This window comes from Molothrus aeneus, unplaced genomic scaffold (assembly GCF_037042795.1).
Source record: "Molothrus aeneus isolate 106 unplaced genomic scaffold, BPBGC_Maene_1.0 scaffold_92, whole genome shotgun sequence".
NCBI classification, from domain to species: Eukaryota; Metazoa; Chordata; class Aves; order Passeriformes; family Icteridae; genus Molothrus; species Molothrus aeneus.
In genome coordinates, this window is record NW_027099244.1 from 261598 (window position 1) to 275573 (window position 13976).

The 13976-nt window shown below is 39.7% G+C and overlaps 1 protein-coding gene across 1 annotated transcript in view; it reads right to left on the minus strand.

The window, feature by feature from the left end:
• Positions 1-8122, minus strand: part of LOC136571187 (3'-5' RNA helicase YTHDC2-like) — a 29195-nt gene extending 21073 nt beyond the window's left edge. The window contains exons 1-7 of the mRNA XM_066571525.1: positions 7948-8122; positions 7234-7324; positions 6652-6845; positions 4833-5032; positions 4049-4215; positions 1461-1563; positions 106-262 (exon numbers count right to left, since the gene is read on the minus strand). Of these exons, the coding sequence (XP_066427622.1) occupies positions 106-262; positions 1461-1563; positions 4049-4215; positions 4833-5032; positions 6652-6845; positions 7234-7324; positions 7948-8122 (1087 nt within the window). The remainder of the gene's footprint in view (positions 1-105; positions 263-1460; positions 1564-4048; positions 4216-4832; positions 5033-6651; positions 6846-7233; positions 7325-7947) is intronic.
• Between the last annotated feature and the right edge of the window lie 5854 nt (positions 8123-13976).

Consider the following 13976-nt stretch of genomic DNA (forward strand, 5'->3'; position numbering starts at 1 on the left):
GTATTCATCATGTGCCTTTACTCAAAATAGTTTGCTACAGTTTAGTAAGATCTGTGAGTCTCAGGGCAGGTACAGTCAGATTTAAGAGTTAAGATAAATACTTACTATGTATTACTGGGCAGCTTCCAAAATACCTAATAAAGAGATTTGCATCTAGAGCAGCACTAGAAATAATTAGTTTTAAAGTATTCTGGTTCTGCAGCACATCTCTCAGTTTTATTAGCAAGAAGTCGCTGAACCTATCCCTCTCATGCACTTCATCCTGTAACAAAAGAAAAGAGGAGAGATAAAAAAACCTCACAGACTCAAGATCACAACTTCTGACAAAAATGAACTTTAAAAAAAAATTTGATTGCAAATTACAGAGGCCTTAAAATGTGTAAGTCTAGTTTAAGTCATAGGTTTTTTTTTAAAAAGGGGGGTTTTTTATGCTTTCCATCAGCAAAAAAAAACTTCAAAAAGCTTTTATCAGAGCTGAGTGCATTGCAATGCTGAAGCTCTACACACCTTAATTTCAGAGGCCAAAATAAATATCTGAAACACCTCTAATTTTGTATTTGAAGCCAAATTTCAAGAAAACGTCACAAACCACAAATCCTACAAATCTTACTTTAATAAATTCTCACTTCACCACTGATGAGCATTTAAAGAAATGTATGACACCACATAATCAGAAAAACAGAGAGATTGCTTAGACAAGTCATACACAAAGCCTATAAACTAAGGCACATAACTCAATAACCGTCATTCTTCTGTTTTGTTTTGTATTATGAATGAATGAAACAATGGCTCAAATCAAGGTTTATAGGCTGACATCAAGAATGTATAGATCATTCTCATGCTTTTTTTATGCTTTGATAAACAGGTAGGCACCTAAACTTACCATGTTTTCTTTTAATCTTCAGTACTTAAATCTTGCCATAAGCATTCTAGTTCCTCTTACTTATTAAATTCCACAATAGGAATACTAACATAATCATAAATGAAGACACCTGAATAATTTGCTTGCAACTGGCCTCCACATTATATTATTATATATGGGCAAACAAACGGACTGAAAACCTGGTATTGCTAAAACAAATACATGACAACAGAAATTCTGACATGATCACATTGAACCACATCAATGTAAGCCTCCCTAAAGATTTTCTGAGGAACAGGGGAAGTTCAGAAAAATTTACACTTATGTCCTCCTCAGCTCCTCCCAATTCCACAACTAATCACTGGCATTAAAATAAAATATTTTTACAGAAAAAAGCACAAATGCACAGAAAAACACCAAAATCCACAAAATATCCATGCTACTCTAAGGACTCAGGAAGTCTTTAAAGTTGATTCAGATTCTACCAAACAAAAACACCTAAAGTGCTCAGCAAATTTAAATTTAAAAAAATTAGGACCTAATTTTCTAAAGCAATACATATTGCTCCACCCCACATGAAAGACCACAGGATGCTCACCACAATAACATGGGTCACGGTGGAGAGGGTGCTGTCTCCTGCCATCAGTGTGCGAAGGAGCATGTCATTAGTGCAGAATGTTACCAGTGTCTTTGGAGAAACCCTATGGAACACATCACAGAGACAACTCAGGGCGTTTGCACCATTTAAAGTTAGTTAGCTTTCCACAGATCAAAACTTAAAGCAGCTGCTGACAGGAAGAGGAATTACAGTTCTCTCCCCAAAGGACTCATGCACACCATTTGTTTTGAAACTATGCCTTTTCCCAGACATTTCCCAACAATCTGTAGTGCTTGTGCCCCAAAACTCTGGACAACAGATTAATTGAAAAAATAAGATTCAAATTTTAATAAATAAGGAAGTAAAAGAGAACTATGAAGAAACTCTGCATGTCATTCAATTTACTAGAAAATTCCATGTGGAAAACCAGGCTTCAATTCCTCAGCATATGCCTGGATATAGCCTTTGTATTTTACTACACGTGGTGGGATGAGCCTGGCTGGATGTCAGGTGCCTCCCCAGCTACTCTATCTGTCCTCTCCATGGGTAGGGGAGAGGAAACACAACGAAAGAGTCACAGCGTCAAGAAGGATAACATGGGTCTCTCTCATGGACAGTCCTCCATGAGCTTCTCCAATACAAGTCCTTCCCATGGGTTGCAGGACTCCATGAACTGCTGCAGTAGAGGTCCCTTTCCACAAAGTGCAGTGCTTCAGACACAGCTTGCTCCATTGTGGGACCCCCACAGGGTCACAATCCTGACAGCAAACATGCTTCTTGTGTGGGCTCCCTCCATGGGGCCACAGGTTCTGCCAGGAGCCTTTTTCAGCACAGACCTCCCAGAGGATCACAGCCTCCTTCAAGCATCCACTTGCCTGAACATAGAGTCCTGCACAGGGGGATGGATCCCTGCTGCACCATGGACTCCATGGGCTGCAGGGACACAGCTGCGTCACCATGGGCTGCACCCGGCACCTGGAGAACCTCCTCCCCTCCCACAGTGACCTTCCTGTCTGCAGAGCTGCTTCTCTCACATGCTCTCACTGCTCTTCTTCAACTGCTGCCTCTGTTGTTCAGGTTTTCCTCCCCAATTCCCCACTGTCCCAGAGGCACTACCACCATCACACATGGGCTCAGCCTCAGCAAGAGGCAGATCTGTCTCAGATGGCACTGGCTCTGTCAGACACGGGAGAGGCTTCTGGCACCTTCTCAGAGACGCAACCCCACAGCTACCAAAGCCTTGCCTTGAAGACACAATACATTACAGCTGACTAAATCACAAAGTAATCTGCTGATCCTCTGGTTTTTCAGGAGGTCAAAATACTGAAATGTTACAATTCTATATCTGGGGCAGAGTTAGCTGCCCCAATAAAAACAGCAATTGTCACTACTTCCTCTGGTACGGCCATCCAAAAGGAGCTGAGAAGTTCCTTTGTACTGTACTCTACAGCTCTTCTCTAGAAGGCAGTTAAGAAAACTTTAAAAATTATACTTCTGTGCTGTGTTACTATAAACACCTCTAAACATCTCCACTCCAGATTTTTTTTGTCCACAGCTCAAAATATTGTTATCTCCCCCTTTTAGTGTTTCTCTGGAGTAAATGTATTGATTCCTCTCAAGGTGGATTTTCTGCACTCTTTCCAGTAATTCTTCCATTTTGATCTGACTTTGCTGTTCCTCTGCCAGCATAGTACTTCCATATATTAAATAAGCTGAAGCACTTCCAGCTTATTTGTGATACATCTTCACCAGCTCTTCTAATCTCTTAATAGCCTTGTGAGCTTTCACATACACATTTGAATTCTTATTGTGGCTTTGTTGTTCAAGTGCATTCATTTTCAGCAGCTATGTGTTATCTTTGTTCATTCAAGCAACACAACCTTTTGCCATCTTCTGGTCACTCATATCCCAACTGCTGGCCCTTCCCTGGAATGTCACTGCCTATGCAGTACAAAGATGTAAAGACCCCACACAATCCATTCATGCTCTGCTTTACAGACTAATTCATCAAGTGATATTGAAATCTCTACTTTTACATCACGTTTTCACAAAAGCTGCAGCAGAGTAAATTAAGACCAAACTAGACAGATAAATAATGCTCAGCTTCATCAGTCACTTTCCAAACTTGTTGTCTTCCCTTTTATGACTCCTATCAACTCACACTACGTAACATTTGTTACAGCATGCTGGTCTTCACACCTACCTTCAAAGCTTGCAGAACTTTTGGATCCACACATGTTAAAAGTAGAGAGGGGGGAAAAAAAATAGAAAGTGTAGACTTGATCTGAAAATCAGACAAGGATTTTACATGCATACACTCTGCAGAAGAAATCAATAGAAAGCACTTGAAATTCAGTTCTGTAAGACAACCTACATGAAAACTGCAAAACACAGGAAGAAAGCCATCCTTTTCACTCTTACGAGTGTAATTATTTACTCTTAATACTCTCAATAGTATCCCTTACCTGCAATAACATATCCCACCTATAATTTGTGGGGCTGCATCCCAAACATACTGCAGTTTAAACGTACACAAGATTCACAATACCAACACGAGATCAACTGACAGTTAGAAATAGCATTAGTACCTGCTTTCTAACCGGATCTGATAACCAATTGTCTGGCCAATCTTCTCTCTTCTTTCTGCTGCCACTCTTTCAGCCACAGCAACAGCTGCTAAACGTCTTGGCTGAGTACAAAACACACGACAGGGAGTTCCATTCTTGTAGCAGTCATCAAGGATAAATTGAGGGATCTGTAAAGAAGTGGTTCAAATTTACTCTTTGAGAAAGCCACAGCTTTGTTAGCACAGGGAAACAATTTAACTGCAATTTAAATTTAATTAATTTATTACACATTGCAAAAGACTTTTCATTAGGATTATCACTGCAAGCATACCTGAATTGGTGGAAAATAAATTTCGAAGTATAACCTATTTAGGTTTTTTTTAGAGAAAAAACTTGCAGTGTCTCTCTCCTGCTTCAGAGGAATCTGAAAAAAAAGCCCCCTGTAGATAATCTCTCATTTTAACACAAAAAATATATTACTGTGGGTACTAAGAACAGAAATAGCCTTAGAAGAAAAAAGGCTATATAAACATCACAGTTACTTTCCCTTCAATATTTTGCATTATTTTAATGAAAAAATTGTATCTACAAGAAAATTGTGAAGAAAAATTTATGCTTTTAGTACCTATCTACTGGCTTAGTGTTTCAAAAGCAAGAAAATTAATTGGAACACAAGACTTTCAATTATACAGGAAAAGAAAAGCCTTAAAATAGCATAAAAATATCCCATATCAGAAATGTTACACAATTGGCGTTAGTTTAGTATAAACACTGTTATCTTTTTTATTTCATTGAAGAAACATACTTGTGTAGTTTTTCCTGATCCAGTCTCTCCTATAATCAAAACGATTTTATTGTCCTTTATTATTTGGACAATTTCTTCCTGTTTTTCAAGAACTGGTAGTGACTGCCTAAAGGAATCAAGCTCTGATTCCCCTCTTTTCACTGGGACCTGGGGGATACCATCATTAAGTCGACCACTTGTCTTGTTTACTTCTTTGTTTTCTGCAAAGAGAAGTTAAAAGTTTATTTATACAGATCCAGAGGAAGGTCACTAAAAACACCGCTCAAAAATTGTACTTAAAAATTAACGTTGCTGACTTTTTATGCATCCCTGTGGGTAAAGTGACAAACCTATCACAATTTAGAAGTCATATTTATAGCAACATGTCCTCCTGAGGTGCTTGCAATAGATATTTTTCAAAACAGTTATTACTTTCACAGGTATTTCGAACAAAACCAGACTCTTCCAGAGCATTGCTCCAAGTCAAAAAAGCCTACAAAGAGCAAAAGGAAAAAGAGAAACTAAACCAGAGAAAAGCAGCCTGGTGTATTTTGGTGGCTTTTGTATCTGCACCCACATTTCACACCTGCAGTTCTCCCTAGAAATACACACTTACAGAGTTAAACCTTAAAGCTATTGCACAATTTTGCCTGAAATCATACTAATGCAAGCATGCTGCATCAAGAGTCCTGGACCCCACACAGCAGTGTGATGTGCTAGAAAGCAGTGCATAAGTAGCCCAAAAACGTGCACATCTTCTGAGGGAGCTACTTCAAATCCATCATTGCAAGTGCTACTCTGTAGTTCCTTGATAATTATTTTCCAGAAGAATGAAAAGCTTGCTGTAGACTAATTATACACACAATAACTGTGATTAATACATTCATATACTAAATTTCAAGCTCTGCTGTACCAAGACAAACACAGAGATCAGGAGAACTAAAAATACATTCTTGAGAAGCAGATAAAGACAAATATTAGACTGTTCATTAACTTATTCCTTACATTGCTAATACATTGCATTTCAGTACTTCTATTATAGCTTCCTTCTGTTCATTGAACACTCCTATTAACCAACTGAAACAATTGAAAAAAACAGCAAAGGAAGCACTAAAAGAACAGATACCATGTATCAGAAACACACAATTAAACAAGGCATATTGGTACAAGTATTTTCTGTTCACTACAACCATCTCTGCACACAGAAACACAATGTAAGTCTAAAGCAAGAATCTAGATGAAAGTCTTGCTTTAAAAAAAAAGGGCACTCTTTTTTTTAAAAAAAGGCAATACTCCTTTTTTTAATTAAAAAAAACACACAATTTTCAGAAGTTTGTCTTTCAGCGAACTCTTCTGTGTTCAAGAAATCAAGAAGTCTGGAAAATAGTCTCTTAAGGACCAAATCTATTTTGTGGAGATGAAACCTTGATTTATCAAGGACATTCATTTCTATAAGCAGAATAGACAACCTCATTTTCTTATAAGGGTGTTCTTATGGCATTGTGGTAACACTGACTCTTCAATCTCCACCTCAGAGTACTTCTATGAAGCCACATTTCACAAATGTGCTTCCAAAAAGATTTGGCTGGAACTGGCTCAAAGATTCTAAATTAACACAGCACAAGGTAGACATCACACTGTGCATGATATGACTTCCCAAGTTCTTCAGAACACCAGTTATGAAAGACCTTAAAAGGAAAATTCATGTGTTTGTTTAATGGTGTCTGAGAGGACACAAGAGGGGACAGCACAGAAAGGTTTGTTTTGTCACCGAGTTGCAGGTGGTTTTTTCAAGTGGTGTTGATGGACAAGTCCAAATCAGAAGACACACAGAACATACCAGATTCAACAGCACAGGCATGTCCTCTCTCTGTCCTTGGCAGGAGTTCTGTGCGCTCCTTGTTTGTGACAGGAAAGCTCTGAATGAGACTCCGAACGGCGTGCTTTGTACGGAGAGCCAAGTCACAAGTCATGACTGCATGTGCATCTGATACATCCTTCTTCCTTACAGTCAGGTATCGATTGGCGCCTTTTCTGTGAGGGGGGAAAAGAAAGTGTATTTTAGGAATAAGGAACCTACTCTGGGTTAACTTTTATCTGTCAAGGTATGAGACTCTATGCAAAATCTTTGAAAAAACCCAGACCTCACAGTGAAGCTTTTTTAATGGACCCATTCAATCCACGAAGTGGATTAAGTGGAAGTGGAAAAGCAAGCTGTCTCAAAACGCATGTCACAAGTTTTTCCAAGCACGCATACAGCAATGAACAAAGATACTTATTTCTGTGTCTACTTTTACACTTTTTTCTCTAATACTATTCCTTGCAACATGGTAGGGTATATTGAAAACATCTATCAGGTTATCATTAGTCATGAAATTCCATTGGTTTGCAGCTAAAAACCAAAAATTGTACCCCAACTCACCCTTTGCTTTTAGATACCAGTCCAAGAGACTGACAGAGCCGGTGAACAAATGCTCTTTCACTACTAGTGAAACTAGAAGGAAATTCCATCTCTAGAATGATAAATAATAATGAAAAAACAGTAATAATGCAACAGGCAGTAATCTTGACAGATTATATCAATGTTACAGACCCACAGAATTGTTAGGATTGGAAGGGAGACCACCCAGTGCAACCCCCCTGCCAAGGCAGAGTCACCTGGAGCAGATGACAGAGGAACACATCAGAGGTTTGGGATGTCTCCAGAGGGGGAAACTCAACACTTTCCCCAGGCAGCATTCCCAGTGCTCTGTCGCCCTCAATGGAAAGAAGTGCTCCCTCATGTTGAGGTGGAACTTCTTGTTTTATGGCCATTGCTCCCTGTCAAAAAGTCTGCACCACCTTCCTGGGACTCATCTTGAAGATATTTATATGCATTAATGAAATACCCTCTCAGTCTCCTCGAGGCTAAACAGGACCATCTCCCACATCTCTCCTGATAACAGATGATCCAGCCCCCTCATCTCATCTCAGTGGTCTCTGCTGGACCCCCTCCAGTAGTTCCCTGTCTCTGTGCTGAGACGCTTAGAGCTGGACACAGCAGCCCAGCTGTGCCTCACTAGGGCCGGGCAGAGAGGCAGGATCCCCGCCCTCCCTACACCCGCAGGCTGCCCCCGGGCCCGGCTGTGCCGCGCACCCGCTTCGTCCCCTCTCCGGAACCGCTCCAGGGCGAGCTGCACCGCCATTTCCACCTCCTCGTCCACGCCGACCTCCCTGAGGGCTTCGGCCCGGGCGCGCACCGCGGCGGCGGCAACCGACCCCCCCGTGGCCCCGCTGGGCTGCCGCCGCGGGACCCGCCTGTGTCGCGACATGGCCCCGTGTCACGGCCCCACACGTCCCCGACACCGACGCGGATCGGAGGCCGCAGCGCCTCGGCCCAGGGGGCGACGCTGGCGGCGGGGCGGGGCTCCCGCGGCCGGAATAGGCCCGAACGGAAGGAATTTGGCTCTTTTCCCGCCGTTAGGCGGGAAGCGTGCCTAAGCACCGAGGTATGTGTACGGCTGTGACCAAAAAGGGGCACTGGTACCCTGTATGGTCATAAATTACGTGATTTAATTGCATGGTATTAAACGTAGGCGTGGCGAGGGTCATCTCGGCCCTCAGCCTCCTCATTCTGTAAAGCGTTACTTGCCCTTGATTTTGGATCGTCTTTTCCTGCTGTCCTTTGACTGCACGCTGCGGACACGAGGTGGAATCTAAAGCCAAACCTCTTGGGCATGACACAGGGCTCGGTGTTGAAAGCTGCTGCTTTGGAAACGTCATTAGGTCAGAAGGAGAGTACTTAGAAGAAGAACAAACTACTCCTCAGTTGTGAACTGAAGTGGGGAATTAAATAAATGGAAAATAAGCACTCACTGTCTGATGTAGCTGGCTGAAAAATGGCTCTTAAACCAATTCTACCAAAGCGTTTACAAGGCTCATTTCAGCATAATTCTGCATTGAGAGGTCACAGTGGAGCAGAACAATTGATCTGTTCTAAGGTTTTAAAATTTTTTCCATTCAGGTATCTGCCTATGTATCTTCAACCAAAGTACATAGTGCTAGTTCCTTATTGATGTTCCTGTGACATTCAGTACTGCCACCTTAGAGCACGTCACAGTTATTACGGAAAATTAAACACTTCAGCTGAATAAAATGAGCATTCCTCTTATCATTGTTGGTATCAACAGTAAAAAATGAGAGCTCATAACTAATTTGAAAGAGTCACATCAGAAATCTTAATTATGAATGCAGATCTCTTATCAGTTTCTGCCTCTTAACAGCATCATCTTGCCTTCCAACAGATAAAAATCCATGATTCTGAAAAATGATTCCTCAGGCTCAATACTCCTCTCAGTTTGCAATCCTGTAAATACAGCAGCACACAGAGATAACTAACTGTTGGGTTAGGTCTCATCTATATGGCTAAGAGTGGCATGAAGTCTGAGTGCATCCTGCATAACAAATTCCTTAAGACATGCCTTTCTTCTTTCACTGCTTTTTTGACTGTCCAATGTGTTATGAATAAGAAGCTTGACTAGGCCAATATTCAAGCAGCAATCAATTTATTATTTAATATGGTAAAGTATGAGCAATACAGCGCTGGGTACAGTGGGGGAAGTTTTCCCTCCAACTTCACACTGATAGTTGAGGGTTACAGGTATTTATAGGGGTACTCATCAGCTTTTTCAGCAGTTTCTATTTCCATTTTTTACTCATCAGCAATTTTTATTCCAAATTATTACATCACAATTCTATACACTATTGTGATTTGAATTTCTCAGGATGTATTTTCAAAGGAGTATCTCCAGATGGTGGCGGTCCAGTTTCCGAAAGAAGAAAGACGAATCCCATCTGGTGGAGTCCAGCTCCCCAGATGTGTCCACCTTTTAATTGCAGAGGCTATAAATCTCATAACAGTGATGTCCAGCTTCCCTTGGTCAAAACTATAAATCCTTGAGGTAATGTTCATCTTCCTTTCTCAAGCTGTTTTTCTCTACTTCAATAAGGTGTGAGATAAGCATATTTCCTTTATCTATATTCCAAAGCTATAGTTTCAAGGATACAAGTAATATTCTAAAATTATACTTCAAAAGGTTATTATTTCAGAGCTCTTTATGGATTAAATGCAAGCAAAAAGCAACATCCTTAACACTTTAATTCCAATGGTCCTAAATCAACCGGGGCTAATTGCAAACAAAAGATAGGTTCAAAGGCCTTTTTCCATGCTTTATTTTCCTCAGTTATTATTAGAATTCACAGCTCTCCCATTGTCGGGGTCCACACATTTCGCATTCACAAATACACACGTTGCCTGTTTGTACCTAACACGAAACACAGCTTTGTATTTCACAAATGCTATTAGAAGGGTGAAAAAATAGGAGAGTGTAGTCAGGCATGCACTGCCTGCTGCAGCCCTGCTAAATACTGAGTTGCAGTCTGGACTCAGCATATGAATGAGCAAAGAATTGTGCTTACCCAAGTTCTTAGACATTCAAGGCTTTATTCTTTATACATACTCTCTTAATAAAAATTGCTAGCTGTGGACTTTCATATTAGAAATAACAACCTGTATGTATTTAAAAATTCTTTTTTCATGAATGGCCTCAGAAATACCTTCTGGCTAATGTTTACTCAAAGCAACCCCTGGAATAAGAATTATTTCCTTCTATTAACATATGTCCAAATGCCCATGTATTTTTTTTAAGAAGAATTAAGAGGCAGCACAGTTTTGTGCAAAAATACATCTGCATGTTTAAATACAACTAGGTATTCTTATTTTACCCTCCCTAGAGGCAGTTTTGCTGACTTCTTTTCAATTTGCAGAACATTTTCTCTCTTGTAAACACTCTTATGTTCCACAAAAGATGCCAGTTCTAAGAGAAAAAGAACTGCAAAGGAAGTTGGTGAAACAGTATTATCTGTTATGTACTGTGTTAGATTGTGTCAGATTTGACTGCAAAATAGTTAGTCTTTCTAACTCCATTTTTGTTTGTTTGGGATTTTTTAATGATTTTAAGTGTTATAAGACCTATTAGCTGTTGAAATATGATGCAAGGTTCACTGGTGAGCCAATTCTTCAAGATCAAGTTAATGAAAGAACACAAGATTTATTTCTCTTTTCAGTTCCTTGATTACAAAAAAGAGGGGGGAAAAAAAGGGAATTCCAGTATGTAGGGGTTTTTTAGGCATCATAGTAAACTTGTAACCAGATAGCTGTTGGCTGCTGTGATCATTAATGATCCCATGAAGTAAGTTAGGGAAGTAAGTTTAGGGAAGTAAGACTGATGTCAAATGATATTGAAAGATATTTGTTTAATAAATTAAGTGCAGTGAAAATGGGCATTTCTTGCTTTACTGCCCTCTACTGTATGCACTGATACACTGATCGTTCCCCAGACCTTTGGCTGCTGATCCGAGTGATTGCCTCTGCCCCATTTCTGTAACCTCTCCTATCATCTACTGACACATCATTTCTTATTTATCTGTCTTTTCCACTTCCCTTACTCAGTTCAGTTTTTATTTATTTTTGAGACATCTAGGAAAAAGCCTTTCAATCAGTTCTGTCCTTGTAAAACAACCTCTCTCAGGTCCTCAGTTGCCACAGTCCAGAGCTTGGGCTTTGTCTCTACAAATCCATTTCCCTCATTGCTGTTGAACTTCCAGGGGAAAGCTGCAACCCTTCAGTGGAGCTCAAGGCATCTATAGAGTTCAGCAATGAATCCAGAATGGAGGCTGGGGAAGAGCATGATTCCCAACAGGGTCAGATATGCCCCAGTTCTTCCCACAGCTTTCTCCACTACTCTCCACTCCTAAATTGAGAAACTCTAGTTTCCAGGGTGAACAAATGACAGAGGACTGGAGGGAGAGTGGAATGATCCTGTGCTAACAGATCTTTCTGTGTCTACAAGATGTTATAAAGTCAGCATGAAAACTGCAGGGATCCCGTGTCTTGTGAGCTTAGGAGTAGACTGAAGGCAGAAGGATTTCATCCTTACGATGCATGTGCTTGTGTCTTTGCTGAAACTGGAACTGAGTGGAACTGATGTGCTCCCTATGGAGATTAATTTATCCAGAATGTAATTTCCCGTTAAAATGTTGTTTCAGTGAAATATTTTGACCAAAATAATACCTATGTTGCAGAAATTTTCTGGAGCACAGAACAAGTTTAACTATCACAGTCATCAGCACCCTGCAGAAAAAAGTTTTGAGGTTACCTCATAGTCAGTCTACAAAAAGACCATTTATCTTTACATGTGCCCCCACTTTTTTTGACCAAAGTAGTATTTTGTTAACATAGATATAGCTTCAAATAACATACTTTGACAAAAAATAGTGGGAATATTTAATATCTTTGTTAACATGAATATACAAGAAATGAGGAAATTAACTTCTAAATTTCTGTATCCAAAATGTGGATCCTTATGTAAGATCTAGGAGTAGGAACCTGTTTGAGTAGGAGAACAGTTTAGCATATTTTTGGAAAAAGGGACAAACTGTTCTCATTTCTTTTCTTCATCATCATCAGAAAAAAGTACACTTTTCAGAACAGTTTAACAAGGTGATTGAGCATTTATAAAGGTGAAAAATGAGGAGGAAGCTTTTCAAAAGAGGCATTAATATTCTATCTAAAAATTAATATTCTTTCTAAAGTATTTTTAATCCTAGATAAAATATCTCAGTTTTGCAGATCTCTCTTGGGAGCAGGAGGAGAAAAATAAGAAAAATCAGCCTCACAAAAAAAAAAAAAATTCTTTTAAATATACTGTTTTAAGAGTTTTCAAACAGCTCAACTTGCTAAGACTTCCACAGAAAAGGCTGCAGAAGAATGATATTTCTAGATGGACTTGAAATCATAGGTCTGTGATGAGAAGTGGATCTAAACCAAGTAATGTGAAGAAGGTAATACTGTGACTTCAGACACAAGATTTTGATGAGAATTTAACTTACCAATTTTCTAGCTAAACCATTGCTCTGTTAGCAGCAGATGCTGTTTGCTGATGTATTAAATAACATTAATTTGAACTCATGTTCTATGTCTGTTACTTGAATTTTTTTTTACAGTGAAGATCAGTAAACAAAGATGGTCTTTATCTGAAGCTGACTGACACACAGAACTATCTCTCCTTTGACACTAGCAGGCATTGCTTTTGATTGTAGTATACATCAAAATGTATACATCAAAATCTTCAGTCTGAATATCTAAGCAGTGGAAGCAATTAGAATAGCTATGTCTCCCATCTATCTTACAGCAACATAAAAAATATGCATTTTGTAAGTTACATCATAGAAAATAAAGTATGTTTTTAATTTCACTTCACTAATTTAAAAAAAAAAAAGTATGTTTAGATAGGAAATAACTTCTACTTAGCCCTTCTATTACCTGGGCATGGTTTATATAGGTTAGGCACAGATTTAGATCTAAGCACACCCACATTTAATAGCTTGGTATACATGTGCAAAGTCATGTTATGTGAGTGCCTGGTGCCCAAGCCAGCTCCACCCTGGTCCTATGTCCCAGCCTGGCCTCTGTTGTCCCCAGGGAGGTGTCTGATACCCTGGGCTGACCTGGTTGCAATGGCTGGGTGGTCCTGGCTACCAGGCCCTGCTGTGCCTTCCCAGGCAGCCCCAGCAACCTCTGGCTCCCCAGCCCCTTGAGATTTTGATTGTAATATTGATACAACAAGCGATGGATTGGAATCTGACCTGAGCTGCAGAGGATCCAGGTGATTAGAAATTATAAGTTAAATTGTATTATAAATTCCCCACCATGCTAGTTACAAATTGTACTATGTTGACTCTGCTTTTAGAAATCCCGTGCCATTCTAATAATAAATTCTCTTCTATATCAATCATAACATCCTGTTAAGAAAACAAAGTTTTAATTGTACCTATGGTTTAGTGACATCCTGACTCTGCCAATATCCCCAAGAGAACCCATCTGTTTTGGGTGACAGTGTCACTTAGATAACACTGACATGTCTATTAACCAAGAATGTCATGGAACCTTTTAGCAAGTGTGTGAAAAGGGCTGGATGTAGTATTTAGGAAATTGAAAGGGATGGTATTCTGGGCAGTTGGATTCTGGATGCTGAGAAAGTTCTGCATTGTACACTCTGCCTACCTTGCTCAAAGGAATATTACTAAATTAAACTTCCTGCTTGCAAATTAGGTTACTGTTTGTTT